The sequence below is a fragment of the Dendrobates tinctorius genome, unplaced genomic scaffold (genome assembly GCF_039654945.1).
Source record: "Dendrobates tinctorius isolate UK_male_01 unplaced genomic scaffold, ASM3965494v1 ptg000104l, whole genome shotgun sequence".
Classification (NCBI taxonomy): Eukaryota; Metazoa; Chordata; class Amphibia; order Anura; family Dendrobatidae; genus Dendrobates; species Dendrobates tinctorius.
Genome location: NW_027361772.1, coordinates 20,989,568 through 21,012,834, shown reverse-complemented (window position 1 = coordinate 21,012,834; position 23,267 = coordinate 20,989,568). Strand labels below are relative to the sequence as shown.

Genomic DNA, 23,267 nt, shown 5'->3' with positions numbered 1-23,267 from the left:
AGAGATATTCTCAAGATGTTAAATCATGTTCCATTTTTGATTGCTGAGAAAGGTGTTCAGCGGCTCCTGAGGTCATTAAGTTTGGATAAGTAAGTTACGTGTGAATTGATTTTTTTTTTTTTTTTTTTTTTTTCCGGACCCTGGTCCAGAGGTCATGTTGTATGCATGGGGCCTACAACATGAGAAAAGTGCCAGGGATGCTGGCAGGTAGTAGGCGGTTCACAGGGCTTCCATTTGGCGGCTGTGGGCTCCTGACATGGCCACTGAACGCGGTCATGCAAAATGATTTTGTTAATCTCTATTATCCCCTATCCTTTGGAAGGCTATAACTTAATATTTTGAGAATAACCGATTAATCCTTTTTTTGTTAAATGTTTGCCCGTGAATATACACTGCTCAAAAAAATAAAGGGGACACTTAAACAGAATATAACTCCAAGTAAATCAAACTTCTGTGAAATCATACTGTCCACTTAAAAAGCAACACTGATTGACAATTTCACATGCTGTTGTGCAAATGGAATAGACAACAGATGGAAATTATTGGCAATTATCAAGACACCCTCAATAAAGGAGTGGTTCTGCAGGTGGGGACCACAGACCACATCTCAGTACCAATGCTTTCTGGCTGATGTTTTGGTCACTTTTTTGAATGTTAGTTGTGCTTTCACACTTGTGGTAGCATGAGACGGACTCTACAACCCACACAAGTGGCTCAGGTAGTGCAGCTCATCCAGGATGGCACATCAATGAGAGCTGTGGCATGGAGGTTTGCTGTGTCTGTCAGCGTAGTGGCTGGAGGCGCTACCAGGAGACAGGCCAGTACACCAGGAGACGTGGAGGGGGCCGTAGGAGGGCAACAACCCAGCAGCAGGACCGCTACCTCAGCCTTTGTGCATGGAGGAACAGGAGAAGCACTGCCAGTGCCCTACAAAATGACCCCCAGCAGGCCACAAATGTGCGTGTGTCTGCACAAACGGTTAGAAACTGACTCCATGAGGATGGTCTGAGTGCCCGGCATCCACAGATGGGGGTTGTGCCAATAATTTCCATCTGTTGTCTATTCCATTTGCACAACAGCATGTGAAAATGATTGTCAATCAGTGTTGCTTCCTAAGTAGACAGTTTGATTTCACAGAAGTTTGATTTACTTGGCGTTATATTCTGTTTAAGTGTTCCCTTTATTTTTTTTTTGAGCAGTGTATTTGACATACAGTAATGTTCAAAATAAAAGCAGCCCAATATGACTAACCAGATTAATCACGGTTTTCGGTATAAATTCTATTACCACGTGTCAAATAATTTCCCAGTTGGTGCAGTAGAGTAAGAAAACCACCTCATTCATGATCTGCAGGTTTCTGAGTCCGTGTTAGTGAGGTCAATTGTTCTGTGAAGAAACAGGTGTGAATCCAGAAGTGCTTATATAAGGGTGAAGCCATGACATGTTGTACATGCATTTCTCCTGGAAAGCCTGAGAAATATGAGTCGTTTTGAGACTTTGTTCAGAACAGCGTACTTTGATTAAAAAGCTAATTGGAGAGGGTAAGACTTATAAAGGAGTGCAGACAATGATAGGCTGTTCAGCTAAAATGATCTCCAAGGCATTAAAATGGAAAGCCAAATCAGAGAGAAGTGAAAGAAAACAAGACTACCATTCAAATGGATGGAAGAATGGCCAAAATGGCGAAGGGTCGGCTATTGATCAGCTCCAGGATGATCAAAAACAGTCTCAAGTTACCTGTGAGGACTGTGACCATTAGACGCCAGTGTGAAGCTGATCTCTTACCAAGAAGTCACCGCAAAGTCCCATTGTTAAAAAATAGACATGTACTGAAGCAGATACAATTTGCCAAAGATCACATCAACTGCCCTAAAGAGAAATGGAGAAACATTTTGTGGACTGATGAAAGTAAAATACTTCTTTTTGGGTCCAAGGGTCGGAGACAGTTCGTCAGACGACCCCCAAACTCTGCATTCAGGCCACAGTACACGCTGCAGACAGTGAAGCATGGTGGTGCAAGCATCATGATATGGGCAGGTTTTTCTTGATGTTATGCTGAAGAGGAAATGCCCTTGAAATGGGTGTTTCAACAAGACAACAACCCTAAACATACCAGTCAACGAGCAAAATCTTGGGTTAAAGTCCAACAAAATTGAGGTTATGGCGTGGCCAGCCCAATCCCCGGACCTTAATCCGATAGCACACTTGTGGGGTGACATTAAAAATGCAGTTTCTTAGGCAGAAGAGCAATGCAGACACTAGACAGATGCTATTTATTTATTTATTTATTTATTTTTTTATTTTTTTAGAACAGCCCAATGTTCATTTTCTTTTTTGTAAAGTAGTTAAAATTTCTATACAATTCTCCATGTTTTGAATTAGAAAATTAGAAAACCGTGCGCAATGTTCCCAATGCTGGAAATAAAAACTAGTATAATATTTTATGGAGCCATTGTGGAGCTCGTGTACCATAGGTTGGGCCTAGGATTGAGTCATGAGAAACTTGGGACGTTAAGACATTCTTGTGGTGATATTCCCAGGAGTTCATTGACCACTCTGTCCCTGGCCAACAATGTTTCCTGAACTCTGATGTTCGAGGTGATGTCATTAAGGAAGAAAAAGAAAATCTCACCAACGGGTGTAACCACAAAGTGATGAGGTCTTCATATTCCTTTTTAAAGAGAAATTCCACCCTAACTATTTTATACAATGTTGTCACGGGAGCTTCAGTCTAGGGGGATGAGGGACTTAGGAAAGCCAGTCATCATGGGGGGTCTATCAAAACTCATGAAACCATTGGGGTAACCATGCTGGACACAGATTTTACGGGCACCAAATTAATGGTTTTGAGTGTCACAACTCCACCTGCGCCCAAGAGGCTCTGGTGCCGATAACCTCATCATCTCTGAATTGAGGACCTGCCTTTTGACCATCGTGAATTTCATGATAGCAAGTAATAAGTTATAATATCAGATGGGATTTCAAATAACTTTTTAGAGAGGTCCATGTTTGAAACCCAAGAGTTTCTACAAGAGTATTATGCGCAGTGGGAGGACCCAACGCATTCATTTATTACACCCATCAATAGAAATTGTGCAATACCCAATCTCTCCTGCGGTGGCACTGTAGAGAAATCAAACACTTCCTCCCTAGTTCACCGATCACTAGAGATTTCAACTCTGTGATACTGTCCGTTTTGGTGTGCGTTGTGAGGTGGTTTTGTTACTCTGAAATGTGATCTCGGCCCTAATGATTAGATTTAGTATGATTGCTGTAATTTGTTACTAAATTTGATTTTTTAACCATTTTTGTCCTCAGAGGTGGATGAATGTTCCCGACCTAATAAAGGCGGCTGTGCGCAGCGCTGTGTGAACACGCTCGGCAGCTATAAATGCGCCTGTGAGCCAGGTTATGAGCTCGCTTCAGACAAGAAGTCGTGTGCAGGTGAAATGCGCCGAACAACTATAATCTTATTATCGAGCGTCGTCACATAATCCCGTCGTTTTGTATACTCCTTTATTGTACTTTTTATTTTCCAGCGACTTGTGGCGGCTTCTTGACCAAACTAAATGGCACCATCAGCAGCCCGGGGTTTCCCAAGGAGTACCCACCGAACAAGAATTGTGTCTGGCAGCTGGTGGCACCCACGCAGTTTCGCATCACGCTCACGTTCCAACATTTTGAGACAGAAGGCAATGACGTGAGTTTAAAACTGCTACACTACACCCATCTCAGACAAAAAGTCAGTATCATCCTCATTGCCAGGAGGTCACTACCACCCCATAACTCGTAACCATTCTTCAGCTCCAATTTACCCTAATAACCAGCTCTGCTACATCATGCTTATGGGGATCCAGGAGGCTGAGATTTCAGAAGCTGTTTGGTGTGTGTAAAAAAAAAAAAAAAAAAAAAAAAAAAAAAAAAAAAAAAACCAATTAAAATCGGCAGTGATCAATGTGTCCTCCATGTTGCAGGAGGATACAGGGATAGCTAAATCTGCCCCCACAGTGTGTCGCTAACAGCCCCATGTATCTCCGCTTCCTGGGTGGATGTGTCCCATCATTTCTCTGTATGGAAAAGTGTCATTTACTTATTTGAAAAAAAATAATTCTAATGCTGTATGTACTTTTATTTTATTTTTTTTATTTATACAATCTTAGTCAAAAGCCAACATTTGCTAATGCATATTTAAAGTCTCTTTAATGTTTGAATTTTTTTTTTTTTTGCGTTTCAGTTTTCCATATGTGTTCATTCACGTTTAGTGTTTTTGGTGCATTTTTTACACACTTATATTCATGCGAAGAAAATGCAGCATTTTACAATAACCGCAAAATTGGTGAGATTTATAAGATCTCATTCACAAGGTGCTTTTTTATTTTTCTTTTTTTACCTATGGCGTGTATTTTTTATTTTTTTTTTGAAAAGCATCTTGTCATTTTTCCTTATTGATATCAAAATTGCTTTGTATCCTAAAATGCATGAAAAAAAGAAACCAAAAACATGTGAATTTCTAGTCAAAAATTGCATAATTCACAAGGGAAAAAAATGCATCGCAAAGTGCAGCATACCCTAAAAAAAATTTCACAATGGACGCCAAATCTCATACCCCCCTGTTCGGTACATAACTTTTAGCCGTATCCTAATCACACAGGAATAATAATAAATATAATACAGTACATAACAGAGGATCCACCATTCACAATAGGTGATGTCACAGCTCACCTCCTCCCCCTCCTTTACAATGACTGATGACACAGGATCCACCATTCACTCTAGGTGATGTTACAGCTCACCACCTCCTCCTGTTTAATGACTGATAACACCTCTATATACAGTAGATAAGAGGATCCACCATTCACAATAGGTGATGTCACAGCTCACCTCCTCCCCCTCCTGTACAATGACTGATAACACAGGATCCACCATTCACTATAGGTGATGTTACAGCTCACCACCTCCTCCTGTTTAATGACTGATAACACCTCTATATACAGTAGATAAGAGGATCCACCATTCACAATAGGTGTTGTCACAGCTCACCTCCTCCTCCTCCTCCTGTTCAATGACAGATAACACCTGTATATACAGTAGATAAGTAGCCTTTGCAAAGTCTCTCAATTTTTTTTTGGGGGGGGGGTTTAAAATGTCCCCCAACTTTTCTAATCCCATTTCTTAAAAAGTAAGGCCTCACTGGAGAATCCCCACCCTGAACGCTGCTATTTGGTGTTAACCAGTTGCAGGTTTTTTTGCCTAGCGTACGGTGTGTACATATTACATGTGTTTTATCTAGATATTTCACGTCTTTCTCCTCCATAGTGATGCATATTTGGGCTCTGCTTCTTATTATCTCGGTTCTCCCACCAGGTCTGTAAATATGATTACGTGGAAGTTCGCAGTGGTTTGACATCAGATTCAAAACTTCTCGGAAAGTTCTGTGGGCAAGAGCTCCCCCCGGTGATCAGCTCCCAGTACAACAACATGCGGATAGAGTTCAAGTCTGACAACACTGTATCGAAGAAAGGCTTCAAGGCGACTTACTACTCAGGTGAGCCTCCTGCCTGCATGCTCTGCTCCCCGTCTTCCCTGCCTGGGTCTCGTGGAGGGTGGGGATGCTCTGTACTGGACTTTGTGGGACCAGTTGTAAAACTTCTGCTTGGCTTGCTGACGGCTCAGCTTTTTGCATTGCTTGGATTATTCGGCGGTGCCGCGTACATCAGGCCTAGTACCTGTAAGCCACAGACACATGTATTTATATGTAGACCCTTGTGATAAAGCAGAAACCCACTAATAAATGGTATCTGCTACTGGCTGTATGCGTATGGATACGTAACCCCTTAAAGGGCACCTGGCATCTGATTCATGCTGCCGGAAACACACGAGCTGCATGAATTGGACATTGGCTTCGTTATTATAGCCTTGTATGTTCTTACTCTGAAATGCTTCAGAGAAGATAAACTGAGATAATCCGGGCAAAGACCGTGCCCCTCGGGTGGCCAGTCCGAGGCAAGTCCCTGGTGGGCCCCAATCGATTAGACTGACAGGTCTCTCCCTATGTGTGCATTTAGAGACCTTTCAGTCTAGGAGAGTTGGCCATGAAGAAGCCTTGGACTAGTTATCTGGGACCCCATAGCCTCTCGCTGACTTTCCAAATATGTTTTCTCTGAAACCTACATGGTCATGGCCAAAAGTGTTGGCACCCTTGAAATTGTTACAGAAAATAAAGAATTTCTCCCAGAAAATTACTGCAATTACACGTTTTGTTATACACCTTTATTTCCTTTATGTGTATTCGAACAACACAAAAAGAGAGCGGTTAAATTGAACATAATTTCACACAAAAACCCCAAAATGGGCCGGACAAAATTGTTGGCACCCTCAACTTGGTATTTGGTTGAACACCTTTTGGAATAAATATCCACAATCAATCTCTTCCTTTAACAATAGCAAGATTGTTTAAGAGAAGTGGAAAGGAAGGACAAAAGCATCAAACTCTGAATGGAAATAGGAGCAAGGGAAGCTGACTACAAACTAAAGTGTCTATGCAAATGCACAGAGCATGGGAAACAAATAAGGTAAATTGGAGCTGCTAACACAGGAAGAGATATGATCTCATAAGGATCACTGAAACTTGGTCGGATGATACACGATTGGAATATAAACCTTGAAGGCTACAACTTATTTATTAGAAACCGGATTAACAAGGAGGTGTTTCATTGTATGTTAGGAAAACGTACATCTCCACGGAGATCCAAGCATCACAGAATGGTAGCTCTGCAGAAACTGTTTGGGTAAGAATTCAAGGAGAGAAGAACAGAACGGACATTATTGTAGGTGTTTACTATAGGCCACCTGGACAGACTGAAGATATGGATGAACTCTCTTTACGTCAGTTGTCTCTGTTCTCAAAAAAGACAGCATAGTGATCATAGGCTATTTTATCTATCCAGATATTTTCTGGGAATCCTTCTCGGGCAAAAGTACTGGGTCCAGAAAATTCTTATCTTCTCTCACTGATGACATTATCTTTCAAATGGTTGAAGAGAGAACAAGAGAATCTGTAATCTTGGACCTAATTCTTACCAGCAGGGAGGAAATTGTTGAATTTAGGAGGAGCGATCATGCTATCCTTGAAATTTAGATTACAAGAGGAGGAAGACCAGTGAGGACTCAGACTTTAAGGTTGGACTTCAGAAATGCAGATTTTAATGGACTCCGAAAGAGGGTAGGAAATGTCCAATGGCTGAAAGTTCCAAAGGACAGAAATGTCCGAGAAGGATGGGAGATTTTGCTACATGAAATTCTCACCGCACTATCAATAACAATCCCGAAAAGAAGGAAGAATTGGAAGCATTTAAAGAGACCAGGGTGGATGAACACAGAACTTAATCACTTGTTAAAAGGAAAAAAGAAATGTATATCAAATGGAAAGAGTGGGGCATATCTAATGAAGAATATAATGCTGTTTGCAGGGAATGCAGGGTAAGAGTTAGAAGAGCTAAAGCCAGTAATGAAGTGAGGCTTGCAAGGGAGACCAAAAGTAGCAAAAAAGGATTTTGGGGTATGTCAAAAGCAAAATTAAAGTCAAAGATGCTATAGAATTTTTACTGGTTAAAAAGGCTGATGTGGTCAAAAATGATGAGAAGGCCGAACTTTAAAATTCCTATTTTGTATCTGTGTTCTCTAAGAAAGCCAATGCAACTGATCTTCACGGTGACATTGAAGGAATAAAAGAATCCACACTATCCATAAACAGAGAGATGGTGAGGAAACAGCTAATTTAAATGAATTTAAATCTCCTGGTCCAGATGAATTACATCCTAGGCTACTGTAAGAGTTAGGATTAACAAGGCTACGGTTAGGTGGGTTCATAACTGGCTCAGTGATCGTACTCAGTGGTAATAAATTGTAATTGTAAAAGTATTTCAAGTTGGGTACCACAAAACTCTGTCCTGGCCCCAGTATTTTTCAACATTTTTATAAATAATCTAGATAAGGGAACTGAAGATAAAGTATTCAAATTTGCAGATGATGCAAAACTTGGAAGGATAGCTAACACTAGAGAAGACAGAGGATTCAGAAGGATCTAGGTAAGCTTGAACAATGGGCAGCGACTAATAAAACGGTATTTAACAGGGAGAAATGCAAGATTCTACATTTGGGCAAGAAAAACAAATTACATCTATAGAATGGGAGGAATAGAACTAAGCAACAGCACTTGTAAAAAAAGACTTTGGTATACTAATAGATCAGTCTGCACATGCATCACCAGTGTGTTGCAGCAGCAAAAAAGACAAACACAGTTCTAGGATGTATTAAGAGAAGCCATAGAGTCTAGATCACGTGACATAATGATCCCCCTCTACTCCTCCTTGGTCATCTGGAATACTGTCCAGTTCTGGGCACCACATTTTAAAAAGACCTTAAAAAAAAAACTGGAGCAAGTTCAGAGAAGAGCTACCAGGATGGTGAGCGGACTTCAAAGTATGTCCTACATGGTATGGTTAAAGGATCTGGTAATCTTTAGCTTGTATAGAAGAAGGCTAATTGGAGACTTAGTAGCTGTCTACAAATATCTGAAAGGATGTCACTGTGTAGAGGAATCATCCTTATTCTCATTTGCACATGGAAACACGAAAAGCAATGGAATGAAACTGAAAGGCAGAAGTTACAGATTAGATATTAGAAAAAACTTTTTGACAGTGAGGGTGATTAATGCGTGGAAGAGGATGTCACGAGAGGTGGTGAGTTCTCCTTCAATGGAAGTCTTCAAACAAAACAAAGACTTGACACACCTGTCTGAGATGGTTTAGTGAATCCTGCTTTGAGCTGGGGTTGGTTACGATGACCATGGAGATTCCTTTGAACTCTAGTATTCTATCTTATACCTCTCAACTGGAATTTTGAGCAATGTTCTTTTGCAAACTGCTCCCGGTCTCTCATATTTGAAGGCGCCTTCTCCCAACAGCAAATTTAAGATCTCTCAACAGGTGATCAATGGGATTTAGATCCGGACTTATTGCTCGCCACTTCAGAACTCAAGAATTTTGACTTGCTTGCATACATTTTGTCAAAATGCAGTATAGCTTTTTTATATCTGTGTCAGCAGTGGGGTCCTTCTGCCATAGTGTTTAATTTCATTCCAATGTAGATGGATAGTTTGCACTGACACTGATGCACCCTATTCCTGAAGGACTGTTTGAATTTCTTTGGAACTTGATTGGGGCTGCTTATCCACCATCCGAACTATCCTGCGTTGCAAGCTTTCATGAATTTTGTAAAGTTCTAGAGGATGTTGTGCACAGGAACAACACTACGTAGAGATGGACTTGTAACCTTGAGATTGTTGATATTCAACAATTTTGGTTCTCAAACAGTTCTCTTTCTGTTCTTCATGCTTAGTGTGGCGCACGCGCGTGCACACACACACACACACACACACACACACACACACACACACACACACCCAAAAGATTGAGTCATCTTCTCCCCTTTTTATCTGGTTTCAGGTGTGATTTTCATATTGACCACTCCTGTTACTTGCCACAGGTGAGTTTGAACAAGCATCACGTTTGAAACAAAGCTGTTTGCCCATAATTTTGGCAAAGTGTCAACAATTTTGTCCTGCCCATTCTTCTTGTTTTGCGTGAAATTGTCCAATTTTCCTTTTTTTTTTTTTTTTTTCCCCTCTTGTTCCAATACACACAAAGGAAATAAACGTGTATAATTGCAATAATAATTTTCTGAGAGAACTACTTCATTTTCTGGAACAACTTCGAGTGCCAACACTTTTCTGGCCATGACTGTACATGGTGGTAATAATGCAGCCAGGCTCTGATTTGTGCTGCCCGTGGTTTCAGGCAGTATAAATCAATGACTGTTTCCCTGTAAGGTGTATTCAGGCTACCTTGTTTTTGCTTTACATCACTGCGTTCCGATAGCAAAAACTTTTTTTAATTTTAGTTTTCGATTGAAATTGCCGTACAAAGGCTTAACTATTGCAAGACAATTTGTATTTTTTAATGCCAGCATTTTGGGGTGAATATAATGTATTAAACTAACATCAAAATGTGTTTGTTTTTTTTTGGGGTGGGAAGGTTGGAGGGAAGTGGCAAAATTAGCATTTCTGCCATGTTGGTGGTCAATATGCAGGATAAATATTCTGGTAGTTTGGGTCGTTAAAGACCAATTATGCGTACTTTTTAAAATGTGGGTTTGGTTTTTTTTACTTTTTTTTTTTTTAATTTTTCAAAAAAAGTTTTTAAAGTTTTTTTTTTTTGTTCTTTTTTTTAAACTTTTGTTCATTAGTTGCAACTGTAGACCTGAACCTGTGGTCTTCTGATCGCTGCTGCTATAATACCCTGCAATAAATCTGTATTGCTGTGCAACGTTAGATATTTTTCGTATGTGTTTTATTGAAATATTCCACAGATCTTTCTTTGTTACCGCGCTTTGTTGAGAATTTCAAGCTAAATTCCAAAATCGGTAGTTAATGCCGACCCTTTACATCTGTACTTTTCGTATAGTCATCCTAAGTGCAAAACCCTAAAGCAGTCGTACATGTAGATTTTCCAGCATAAATATACATAAATGCTGCTGATTCAGGGTATGTTTCCTCAGCAGCGGCCCCCAAAAATGGTAATTCTGCCTATTCGCCGTACACTTCACGTTTTTTAAAAAAAAAAAACATTTTTGAAATCCGTGATCAATTTATGTTCCGTGTTTTGTGTGTGAATTGGGAGATCATAAAATCTCCTTCTCTTTGCTGCTTATTTAATACTTTGCGGATTTCCCTCCAGCTCATCAGCGTGGAAATTCCACAGCATGTGAACATACCCTTTGCTTGCCTAGACAATTCTTTATCAGCCCAAATATACAGTGGATATAAAAGTTTACACACCCCTTCTAAAATGCCAGCTTTTAGTTATGTAACAAAAAGGTAATAGCAGGAAGAATAGTTTCTGAACTTTTTTCCTTTGGCCTATTCCAAATCTGGCAAAGCCTTTTTCTTTTTTATTTGGAAGCAAGTGTAGAGTTGTTGTGCTGAAAGGTGAAATTTGTATTCATTTTCAGCAGATGTCTGCAGTATTTGTTGCAAAGTTGACTATTTGGAACTGTTCAGAATTACCTTCACCTTGACTAAAGCCCCAGTTACAACTGCCGAAAAACAGCCCCAAAGAATGCTTCCTCCACCATGCTTCATGGTGGGTATGGTGTTCTTTTGATATGCAGGGTTGGTTTGACACGAAGCATACCTTTTGGAATTATAGCCAAAACATTCAGCCTTAGTGTCATCAGACATAAACCGTTTCCCCACATGGTTTTGACAGACTTCTAAGTAGGTTTTGGCAAAACATGGCTGGGCTTGGATATTTTTCTTTGTAAGAAAAGGCTTTCGTCTTGTCACCTTACCCCACAGACCAGACATACGAAAAGTACGGGAGCTTATTGGCACATGCAGAAACAACCAATACTTGCCAGAAATTCCTGCAGCTCCTTTAATGTTGCTGTAGCCTTCTGTGCCAATTTTCTTCTTTTATTTTTATTTTTTAGGGACATCCAATTCTAGGTAATGACACCTGTTGCGACAAATTTAATCCACTCCACAGTATTCCATGATATGTCTAATTCCTTGGATAAATTTTTTGTACCATAGCTTTCAACAATGTTATCCCTTTGCTGGGTTGTAAGCTCTTTATGGCTTTTGCTCTAAAAACCACTAATAAAATGTCAGAATCCTTGTAAATGATGGTGGCTGTGCATGGCTTACTGTGTAAGATGAGTATAAATGGGATCGATCAATACTTAGCACAACCGTATCCCCCATTATAAGAGGGGGTTCACACTTCTGCCACCACATCATTTTCAGTTCTAATAATTTTTTTGTTTTTCTCAATGGATTTGTACAGATAATTGTGCAAATTGCTGCTTCAGAGAACAAGAGGACTCGAATTTCCCAGAGAGGCATTACACGGCGAAAAAGCCTCTTAAGGCTGGTTTCACATTAGCGCTTTTTAAGCGCACGCACGGCCGGGGGTAGCTCCGCCCCCGAGCCGGCTCTCTGCCCGGCGTGCCCGCCCCTTGCTTGTAGCGCCGCCTCCTAGCGCACATCGGCGCCTGCGATCGGCGCACCCTATCTTTAGCATAGGGTGCGCAGATCGTGCGCAGGCCGTGCGCTAGTTGCGCTTTGACCTGCGCTGCGCACTTTTGACGGTGCGCCGAGCACGCCGAAATCCGAAAAGTTTGATTTTGGAGCACACGGCGCACCGTCAAAAGTGCGCAGCGCAGGTCAAAGCGCAACTAGCGCACGATCTGCGCACCCTATGCTAAAGATAGGGTGCGCCGATCGCAGGCGCTGCTGTGCGCTAGGAGGCGGCGCTACAAGCAAGGGGCGGGCACGCCGGGCAGAGAGCCGGCTCGGGGGCGGAGCTACCCCCGGCCGTGCGTGCGCTTAAAAAGCGCTAATGTGAAACCAGCCTTACCTTGGCATGCCAGAGCTGATATGTCATTCTCCACAAGGAGAAATGTTACTTAGACTACAGATTATTGGTGACATTAAAGGTGGAAAAATTTAGAAGTTTTTATTCCTGTTATGACTTTCTTGACATTACCGGTATATCTGGCATTTTAAACCGGGTGTGTAGACCCCCCCTTATCTACGGTAGACCTTCAGTTTCGCTGAATTGCGGTATATATTAATGTAAGCCCTTGGTATACAAGAGACCAGATTGGGTGTGTCTCTGAGACTATACAGAATGGTGATCATATATAGTGGTATTATTGAGATGGGGGAAGGGTATTGAGGTATCTATGGAGTAGCTGTGCCCTCTCCCTTTTTTTTTTTTTTTTTATACGGCTGCATGCTGTGCTTGGCATCTAAGCGGCATGACCCTCTCGCCCTGCACGATAATAATACTTCAGCTTCCAGCTCTGTATAGAGGATCAGAACAAGGAAACGATTGCCCCATCCCCGTCTCCTTTCTTTGATCCTATCCCTTTACTTGCCTCATGTCCTCCTCCTTCCTGCTCCCCCCCCCTTACGCTGTATTATAGGTCTGTACTTGTGCCCCCCCACTTTCCACATTTTTGCTTATTTTTGCTTTTGTCCCTGATGTTCGTACATTCACTCTCTCCTCTTTCCCCTTTGTGTTCCTTTACCTTCGCTGCTATCCTCTACTACTTCTGCTTTCTTTCCTCTTCCCCACACCCCCCACCTGTTATTTTTTTTTTTTTTTCTTCCTTCCGCTCTCCTTCTCCCCTTCCCTCTCTCATTACAGAGAAGAAGAACAAACAGAAGTTATTACAGCTCCAAAAAATGAAACAGCAGCCGCAGCAGGCTTTACCCCGGAAGCGCCCCCGAATGAAAACCAGGACGACGAAAAAGAATCGCTCCCCTTAACGAAAGTCCCCCAACTTCTTACTCCCTCCCCACCTCTGTATACGTCATTCTCCCTTACCTCTGTACCCCTTCACTGCCCACCACCCCATTATACATTGCTGCCAAATTTTGACATTTGAGAAGTCTGGGGCCCCACCATTCTTTCAGAGACTTTTGGGATTGGTAGGAACTCTTTCAGCAAATAACTGTTACATGGATCATTTTTATTATTTTAGTAAATAAATATCTATTTTTATTGTTTTTTTGTTTTTTTTAACAAGCGGTATCAGTACATTTGTACCTATGGAGGGAGGGTAATTGGCGAACATCGCTCCTCGGGGGCGGGGAATCTGTAAGGTAATAGCTGAGAATCGGAGTGATGGTGGGGGACACATGCCCTCTGACTGTTTCCCTTCATTGACCCCCTCTCCCACTATATGAAGCCACTTCTCTTGTCCTAGCTGGTGCCCCCCTCTGTGCTTCTCAGGTAATGCAGTGCTGGTATCGGTGGTGGGGGATGGGGGACGTGCCAAGCTTTCCTAACTCTCCCCCCTCTCTCCTTTTCTCTACTCCATCATTCGTTGCAGTGATCCATTCCTTGTCCTTGTGTTACAGATAAAGACGAATGCTCTCGGGAGAACGGGGGCTGTCAGCACGAGTGCGTCAACACCCAGGGCAGCTATGTCTGCAGCTGTCGGAGCGGATTCACCCTGCATGAGAACAAGCATGACTGCAAAGAGGGTAATCTATAAGAAAAGTAAAAAGCGCATCTACTGAAGGGGTACAGCGCATCTCGTCATCATTTGCCTTCATGTCTGATCAAAGGAAATCTGCCTGATATCAGAGCAAATCTAAATGGGTTTATAATTCTGTGTTCATAAACCATTATGACAAGGAGTCTTCTGGTTTTCCTGACACAGAGCTCTAAATTCCCTACAGTACACACAAATAAAAAAAAAAAAATATATATTTTGCAGTCACCACTAGGGGGAGCTAACTGCATAAAACTGAAAACAATGTGCAATAGTTTTTTAGTAAGCGCCATCTAGTGGTAGTTGCAGGGCGCTGCAGCATAGTATTTTAAATGTTATAGTGTAATTTTACTGCTAAAAACTAGTGAAGTGACTGTACAGGTTATTGTACAAGAAGAAAAACAATACCTGTTTTGGAGTAATCTGTGCCAGCACTAAGAAAACGTGCTTAGTTTTTTTCCTTACTATTTTTGCACATTAATTTTCCCCTACCCCCTCTTCCAAGAGCTATATTGTTTTTCATTTTTCTATTATTTTGGGGCCTATATAATGTTTGCTCCTTTATTGCATTTTTTGTGTAGATGCAGCAATCGAAAAATCGTAATTCCACCATTTTGGTCCTTTTCTCTGCAGCATTTATTAAATTTATATTTTGACGATTATTTTTTTTTATAGACCAAAAATTTTTATACATACCGTATATTTTTTAAATTTATTTTAAATGTGGGAAAACGGAGGAGTAGGGGGTGACGTTTCGATTTTCATTTTTGTGTGTGTGTGTGTGTGTATGTGTGTATGTATATATGTATATAGATAGATAGATATAGTAGTTTTGCAAACTTTACACTTTATATTTTTAGTTCCCCAAAGTGGCATTGAACCCGTGATAGTCCGCCTGCTTGTCTTATGTACTGCAATGTAAATCTAAAATTGCGGTCTCCTAGGAAGCCCAGTTTGGCGTCACAGGAATACTATCATGGCATCCATGCATGGCCTTTAGCAGACCCCCGGCTACCATAGTGTTGCGGAAGGTTGGAAGGGTGCACGGAACTCTTGTATGAAATATTGCTATTGGAGATTGATGGCAGCAACATTAATGGGATAACAGCAGCGATCTGAGCTTTGCTTGGTGGTGGGTGGCCTTAGGGGTTGATGAGACCCTTTCACAGATATTGTTAATGTCTTCCTTTCAGCGGGCTGTAACCACAATGTGACCGCCAGTAATCAGAACATCACCAGCCCCAACTGGCCCGACACGTACCCCAACAAGAAGGTGTGCACGTGGCTTGTGACTGCCACCCCAGGACACAGAGTGAAGCTGGTAAGCCACAGTCTCACCCTGACCTGTGGGGGTGCACAGAAGTACAGTTATTTCTCATCGGTCATCAAACGAAATGTTAAAATAATCTACTTATATTATACCGTATATTAATGGGACAACAGTAATATCCACCTATGGCCTAAACTGCCTGTGTGTATAATACTGCCAGAGTGTCTGTAGGAACTGCATTACATAGTGCCACAGTGTACTTACTAATTGTGACCCCCCCCCCCCAAAAAAAAAAAAAAAATAATAGGGGCCACTGACTGGCTCTAAAAGTTAATGGGTCCAAAAATTGGTGGCACATATGAATTATTACTAAAAATACTGCCTCCCGGAAAGGCACCTAGAAGGGTTGTGTGTGTGGCGCCGGCCTTTGAGGGGTTGCGCGTGTGGCGCTGGCCTAGAGGGTGTGTGTGTGTGTGTGTGGCGCGCTGGCCTGGAGGGGGGTGTGTGTGTGTGTGTGGCGCTGGCCTGGAGGGGGGTGTGTGTGTGTGGTGCTGGCCTGGAGGGGGGGTATGTGTGTGTGTGTGTGTGGCGCTGGCCTGGAGGGGGGGTGTGTGTGTGTGTGTGTGGGGCGCTGGCCTGGAGGGGGGGGGTGTGTGTGTGTGTGTGTGTGTGTGTGTGTGTGTGTGTGTGTGTGGCGCTGGCCTGGAGGGGGTGTGTGTGTGGCGCTGGCCTGGAGGGGGGTGTGTGTGTGTGTGTGTGTGGCGCTGGCCTGGAGGGGGTGCGTGTGTGTGGCGCTGGCCTGGAGGGGGTGCGTGTGTGTGGCGCTGGCCTGGAGGGGGTGCGTGTGTGTGGCGCTGGCCTGGAGGGGGTGCGTGTGTGTGTGTGGCGCTGGCCTGGAGGGGGTGCGTGTGTGTGTGTGGCGCTGGCCTGGAGGGGGTGCGTGTGTGTGTGGCGCTGGCCTGGAGGGGGTGCGTGTGTGTGTGGCGCTGGCCTGGAGGGGGTGCGTGTGTGTGTGGCGCTGGCCTGGAGGGGGTGCGTGTGTGTGTGGCGCTGGCCTGGACGGGGGGTGTGTGTGTGGCGCTGGCCTGGAGGGTGTGTGTGTGTGTGTGTGTGTGTGTGTGGCACTGGCCTGGAGGGGGTGTGTGTGTGTGTGTGTGTGTGGCACTGGCCTGGAGGGGGTGTGTGTGTGTGTGTGTGTGTGTGTGTGTGTGGCGCTGGCCTGGAGGGGTGTGTGTGTGTGTGTGGCGCTGGCCTGGAGGGGGTGTGTGTGTGTGTGTGTGTGTGTGGCACTGGCCTGGAGGGGGTGTGTGTGTGTGTGTGTGTGTGTGTGTGTGTGTGTGTGTGGCACTGGCCTGGAGGGGGGGTGTGTGTGTGTGTGTGGCGCTGGCCTGGAGGGGTGTGTGTGTGTGTGTGTGGCGCTGGCCTGGAGGGTGTGTGTGTGTGTGTGTGTGTGTGTGTGGCGCTGGCCTGGAGGGTGTGTGTGTGTGTGTGTGTGTGTGTGTGTGTGGCACTGGCCTGGAGGGGGTGTGTGTGTGTGTGTGGCGCTGGCCTGGAGGGGGGGTGTGTGTGTGTGTGTGGCGCTGGCCTGGAGGGTGTGTGTGTGTGTGTGTGTGCGTGCGTGTGTGGCGCTGGCCTGGAGGGGGTGCGTGTGGCGCTGGCCTGGAGGGGGTGCGTGTGTGTGTGGCGCTGGCCTGGAGGGGGTGCGTGTGTGTGTGGCGCTGGCCTGGAGAGGGGGTGCGTGTGTGTGTGGCGCTGGCCTGGAGAGGGTGTGTGTGTGTGTGTGTGGCACTGGCCTGGAGGGGGGTGTGTGTGTGTGTGTGTGGCGCTGGCCTGGAGGGGGGGGGTGTGTGTGGGGCGCTGGCCTGGAGGGGGTGTGTGTGTGTGTGTGTGTGTGTGTGTGTGTGTGTGTGTGTGTGTGTGTGTGGCGCTGGCCTGGAGGGTGTGTGTGTGTGTGTGTGTGTGTGGCGCTGGCCTGGAGGGTGTGTGTGTGTGTGTGTGTGTGGCGCTGGCCTGGAGGGGGTGTGTGTGTGTGGGGCGCTGGCCTGGAGGGGGTGTGTGTGTGTGTGGAGCTGGCCTGGACGGGGGGTGTGTGGCGCTGGCCTGGAGGGGGGGGGTGTGTGTGTGGCGCTGGCCTGGAGGGGGGGGGTGTGTGTGTGTGTGTGTGTGTGGCGCTGGCCTGGAGGGTGTGTGTGTGTGTGTGTGTATGTGTGTGTGTGTGTGGCGCTGGCCTGGAGGGGGTGTGTGTGTGTGTGTGTGGCGCTGGCCTGGAGGGGGGTGTGTGTGTGTGGCGCTGGCCTGGAGGGGGTGCGTGTGTGTGGCGCTGGCCTGGAGGGGGTGCGTGTGTGTGTGGCGCTGGCCTGGAGGGGGTGCGTGTGTGTGTGGCGCTGGCCTGGAGGGGGTGCGTGTGTGTGTGTGGCGCTGGCCTGGAGGGGGTGCGTGTGTGTGTGGCGCTGGCCTGGAGGGGGTGCGTGTGTGTGTGTGGCGCTGGCCTGGAGGGGGTGCGCGTGTGTGTGGCGCTGGCCTGGAGGGGGTGCGCGTATGTGTGGCGCTGGCCTGGAGGGGGTGCGCGTATGTGTGGCGCTGGCCTGGAGGGGGTGCGTGTGTGTGTGGCGCTGGCCTGGAGGGGGTCGCGTGTGGCGCTGGCCTAGAAGGGGTGCATGGCGCGGATGCCACTACCTTGTTACTGCTCCCAATAGACAGCACCTAAAAGAAATTGAGCCCCGAAAAATTGTCTTCAAAAAATTTCCTTGTGTAAAAATATCAAAATATGGTGTGACCTGGATGGTGCCCCCAAAAAGAAGGTCTTTATGGTGCCACTCGGTTAGTGTTCCCAACAGATAGCGCAGACCTCTCTTTTAACATTTGCAGTCTGATGTTGGTTGTCAAAACGGCGAAGGAAACCAAAGATATGTGACAGAAGGCACAAGAGACAATGGATGCCAAGGGAATGAGTTGAGACTTCCTGGGCCATCTGGAGGGGGTTTTTATAACAGTGATGTTGTGAAACCAAGGCTGAACCTGTTGAATCATATAGTTTGGGCTCAGAGTAACTTCTAAATATTTTTTTTTTTTTTACACCAAATATAGGGAAATTGCTGTTTATTAATTAGAAAAACCTATACTCTTCCTGAAAAGACACACGATACCAAAAAATAAAAAAATACCAAAACTGAAGTCCTATGTAAATTGAATGGCATTCTCTGGTTTACATCCAAAGTTTTTCCTGCTTTTCTAAAACTGAAAGAACCTGACGATGGAGAAATTATGGATGGAAATTAAAAGATTTTTTGTTTTTGTCTTCTCAGTAGTCATTTGATGCCCACCCCCTTTTTTTTTTTTTTTTTCCTTGGCAGGTGATGAAAGAGCTGGAGATGGAGTCCCACCAGGAATGTATGTATGACCACATTGAAGTTTACTCTGGTGTAAACGCTCAGGCTCCGGTCCTAAAACGTCTCTGCGGCAGTAAGGTCCCCGATCCGCTGGTCGCTCCTGGAAGACACATGTTTCTCAAATTCGTTTCCGACAATTCCGTACAGAAAAGGGGATTTGTGGCCGAGGTGACCACTGGTAAGAAACATCCCTGCTGCTCCTTACTAATGAACATTAGAACCCAGTGTTCACATGACCCCAAACTATGACCTGAATATTTTTGGTGATTCCTTCCCTTCTGTGTTTGGTCTGCTGTGTGGGCGGAGCCTTCCTAATATGATGTCAGAGGTCTAAGCCATTTGGATGTCCACCATTCTGGCTCCACCTCCATGTGTTTTCACTACATAAGAAGCTGCAGCTGCATCTCCTCCCTCTCCCCCTCTTCTACATGTTGTATCACCCAAGAATTTTTTTTTTCCCGAGGGGTAGACATTCACATAATAGGCTCCCCTGCTTGCTCTGAAAGTAACCAGCGCCAATAATTTTGCTTGGTTGCTAATACTCTTTGATAAAATAACCTAAGCCCAAAATAAATGTTCTCGTGAGACAGTGACATTACGTGATGGGATTGATTAGGAATGGATTATTTGCTTTCTCCTTTTCAGAGTGCGGAGGGACTTTACTGGCAGAAGTCCGTACCAAGGAGCTATACTCTCATTTTAAATTTGGAGATGACGTGCACCCACCGGCCACAGAATGCACGTGGCACCTGCAATCCGAGGGAAACTATGGAGTGGAGCTGGTGTTCCAGAGCTTTGAGCTGGAGGAGGAGCAGGACTGTGGATATGACTACATAGAGATATATGATGGGCCTACTGAGACCTCCCCCAGGATGGGGAGATACTGCGGGTCAGGGGTATGTATACCGGCGTGGCAGCATTGTGTGTGTGTGTGTGTGTGCGCACGTTTTCAACATTTTGATTCTCATGGTCTTTTTAAAGTTGACAAAAGTTTATAAAGTTTCTTTAAATTGATGGCTTGTTCTTAGGATAGACAATTGGTGTTAGATTGCTGGGGGTCCCACCGGTCCGCTGTTTCAAGGGGCTTCCTTAGGCATAGCAACTAAAAACTTATAAGTGTTATAAGGGACAAAGAAAGGGACCCTGAACCTAAAACCTAATCTTCTCCAAATCCTTTTATAACAAAAATCCATGTATTTGTCTTTGTATCATTTTCGTAATTGGGTTTCAGTAAGAATTTGTCATCGTTTTCTTTCTACAACCCCCCCGTGTTGCGCTGCTCAACGCTGGCTGCAGAATGAGTTAACTGAAAATCCATCAGTGAGCCTATTAAAGTCTGCCAGGGAGTATGTAACTTTCATCTGTCTGAGCTCTTTTTCAGCTGACTTATCATGACCACATCGAAGCTGAATGTGTGATGGAAACAAAGCGCTTGGGGAAAATCAAAGGATACAAAAAATTTTTTTTAATGAAACCCTATTTCAAAAAAATGAATTTTTAGCTTCAATCAAAGGCATGCATTTAAGAAATAAAAAATGCCTCAAAGTAGATAACCCCTTTTAAGAGTGAAGTCTCAAAATCATTTAATTTGAGTGACAGCTGCACCAAATTCATACAGAATGGATGGCACACTGTACAACAATTTGCACCCCAAAAATGGTTCATGCTGTCAATAAACTTAATACTTTGAAAGGGGTTGTACGGCCTTAGGCTAAAAGTCTGCTGTCAAACAAATATGCAGTCACATAGAGTATCCTTCGAGCGCCATGAGAAGTCTCCAGTGCAATTTGCATACTTCTGGCCACATTCCGACTAGACGTGTCCAGATTCTCTCTCAATACACTTGCATTGAGCGAGGCCGTGCATGTCTAGTAGGCATGTGACTGCATGACTGTAAATCACATACTTGTGGTCGCGCTCGTGGCACCGGAGTATCCCCGCAATGCGTGCGATGTGAGGAGTCACATAGTGACCGCAGACTTGTGCCCCAAGGCCGGACAACCCCTTTAACTGCACAAATCGCACCAGAATTCTGGTTACAAATTGTGCCAATCTCCATAATGTTTTTCATCACAGAAATATCCAAATGCTTGAGTACGGCCCGCCATTCTTAATTGTAACCCTCCGTGTATAATGGGCACAGAACATCATCGCTGTCGCCCCTCTGCCTGCTGAATCCTCATGTGTGGCCCTCTGCAGTAAAAAAAAAAGCCCTAAACGCTCCTTCTGCCTGCGCTCGATGCTTTCTTACACTACAACTACTGGGTAAACCATGTAGGTGGCACATCGGAAATAATGACCTGGCACCAGAGGGCTGTGATCCCACTGTAATTGCTCCATTCAGTACAAGCAGTCATTTGAGGTCTGGTGGACGGTGACCGCCTCGGTACCCGCTGTGGTAGTTTCCATGCAGAAAATGAATGGCTGCGGCTAAAGTCAGAGACATAACAGGACTCCATTCTGCGGCTCTGGAGCGTTCAGGAAATGATTCAGCCAGTTTCTATAAAAGAGGACCCCTGGATATCCTACCACCGTGTAAGGATCGCCATAGTCCTGCCGTAGTACACAAGAATTTCCTCCATCTAGATGGTACTTCTAAAGATAAATCCACTGTAGATCCAGATAAAAGACTACATGGGGGCATTTTTTTTTTTTTCTAAACCATTGTAGAGTCACCACTTTATTTAATAAACCCCTTGTGTTATGTCGGCAAGAGATATGCAATTCTACATCTGAAAGATACCTCAGACTTTTAGTTTTCAAGTTCTGGTCCTGGTGGCCACACTACGAATTTGTACCCAACATAAAGCAGGGCTGTGTGAAGGGGGCTGGCTAACTGCTCATTCCAGTAGCCAAGCCAACCCCCTTCTCTGTCACAGGTGATGCATATACAGAGGAGAAGGCTGATTTAGCGACTGGAATGAGCTGTCAGCCAGCCTCTTTCATCCGGCACTGATTATGCTGCTCTGAAGGGGCTGACTGTTTGCTCATTACACTAGCTAAGACAGCCCCTGTTTTGAAAGAGGCTTTCTTGGCTATTACAATGAGAAGTCAGCCAGCCCCCTTCATCCGGCACTGATGATGCTGTTCTAAGAGGACTGACCACCTGCTCATTGGAGTGGCTAAGCCAACTGGTTTTACCTTTTTTTTTCTGGTTGCAAGGAAAGGTTCCTGCAGCTGTTGGAGAGGACAGGGAGCTTCTGACAATGATGCTTCTTAGATTTGGGGGCTGCCTAAAACACAGCAGTGGGGGGTCTGGAAAAATGGATTGTAATCGGGCATCTTTTTGTAGTAAAGGTTGTAATTTCCGTGCAGCTCCCCTTAGCATCTCCAGATTTGGATTGTAGGTGACCACTAGAGGCACCCAGTTATTTTCAACTTTAGCTTTGTAATGTAGCAGGTGATTCCTTAATATTCTGGTGGCTCTTGTAATTTGGTAACCTGTCCATTTATAATGACCACGGACAAGATAAAGATCCCCAATTCACATCAGGACTACAACATCCCAGGTTCTTTCAGCTGCATCACATCTAATGTGGTGTACTTAATTATTTCTACTAAATGTCCCACTGGGGGTCTGTATGTGGGGGAGACGGGGCAAAAACTGAGAACAAGGATGAATTGTTATCGCCACACAATAAGAGAAAAAAGAATGGAACTACCTGTGGCAAAACAGTTTTGTATCCCCGGTCATAGCATGATGGACATGTAATTACTTGTATTAAAAGGTAACTTCAAGTCTCAGAGAGAGAGAAGAGTCTGGGAGTACAAATTTATGACAACTTTTGACACACTCCGTGCAGGAATGAATGTGTCGCATGGATTTATGTCTTTTTACATCAATTAAGGAATTTGCTCTTCAGACCTTCTGGGGTCATCGCACAACACCGAACCGGACCCCAATCAGTGGACAATAAAACTTTCAGTGTCATTATCTATGAACTGTTCCAATATTTATGTTTATCTCTCTCCCATAATGACAATTCTGCTTCACGTCACTTGTCTTCTCTATTGCATTATTTCTGTGCTGTGTTGTGTATAAATATGTGACTCTTCAGATTTTGTATTTGTCTTTGCCTGATGAAGAGACCTGAGTAGTCTCGAAAGCTTGCAATGTGTTACCATCTTTTCAGTTAGGCCTGTTTCACACTTCCGTTTTTTCAAATCCGTCAAAATCCGTTGTTTTCCGTAAAAAAACGGATCCGCCATTTTTTGCAGGATCCGGTTTTTTTTGTCCCCTAGACTTCCATTACGGTTACCGCGGATCCGTCAAAAACGGATCCGTTTTTTTAAAAACGGATCCGTTGGCATCCATTTCCGTCAAAAAAAACGGAAACGGATCCGTTTGGCGGACACAAAAACGGAAGTGTGAAACAGGCCTTAGCCATTAAAAGGTATCAACCACTGAGGACTCTCATTTCTAAACATTCTGCTACAGTATAGGACACAAAACAGAAGCCAGTTGTATAGAATTGAGGTGC

The 23,267-nt window shown here is 44.4% G+C and overlaps 1 protein-coding gene across 1 annotated transcript in view; it reads left to right on the top strand.

Moving 5' to 3' along the window:
- Positions 1-23,267, top strand: part of BMP1 (bone morphogenetic protein 1) — a gene marked incomplete at its 5' end in the record, with an annotated part of 47,032 nt that overhangs the window by 20,605 nt on the left and 3,160 nt on the right. The window contains 7 exons of the mRNA XM_073588955.1: positions 3,319-3,444; positions 3,540-3,700; positions 5,365-5,545; positions 13,991-14,116; positions 15,321-15,448; positions 18,751-18,964; positions 19,432-19,682. Coding sequence (XP_073445056.1) covers positions 3,319-3,444; positions 3,540-3,700; positions 5,365-5,545; positions 13,991-14,116; positions 15,321-15,448; positions 18,751-18,964; positions 19,432-19,682 — 1,187 coding nt within the window. The remainder of the gene's footprint in view (positions 1-3,318; positions 3,445-3,539; positions 3,701-5,364; positions 5,546-13,990; positions 14,117-15,320; positions 15,449-18,750; positions 18,965-19,431; positions 19,683-23,267) is intronic.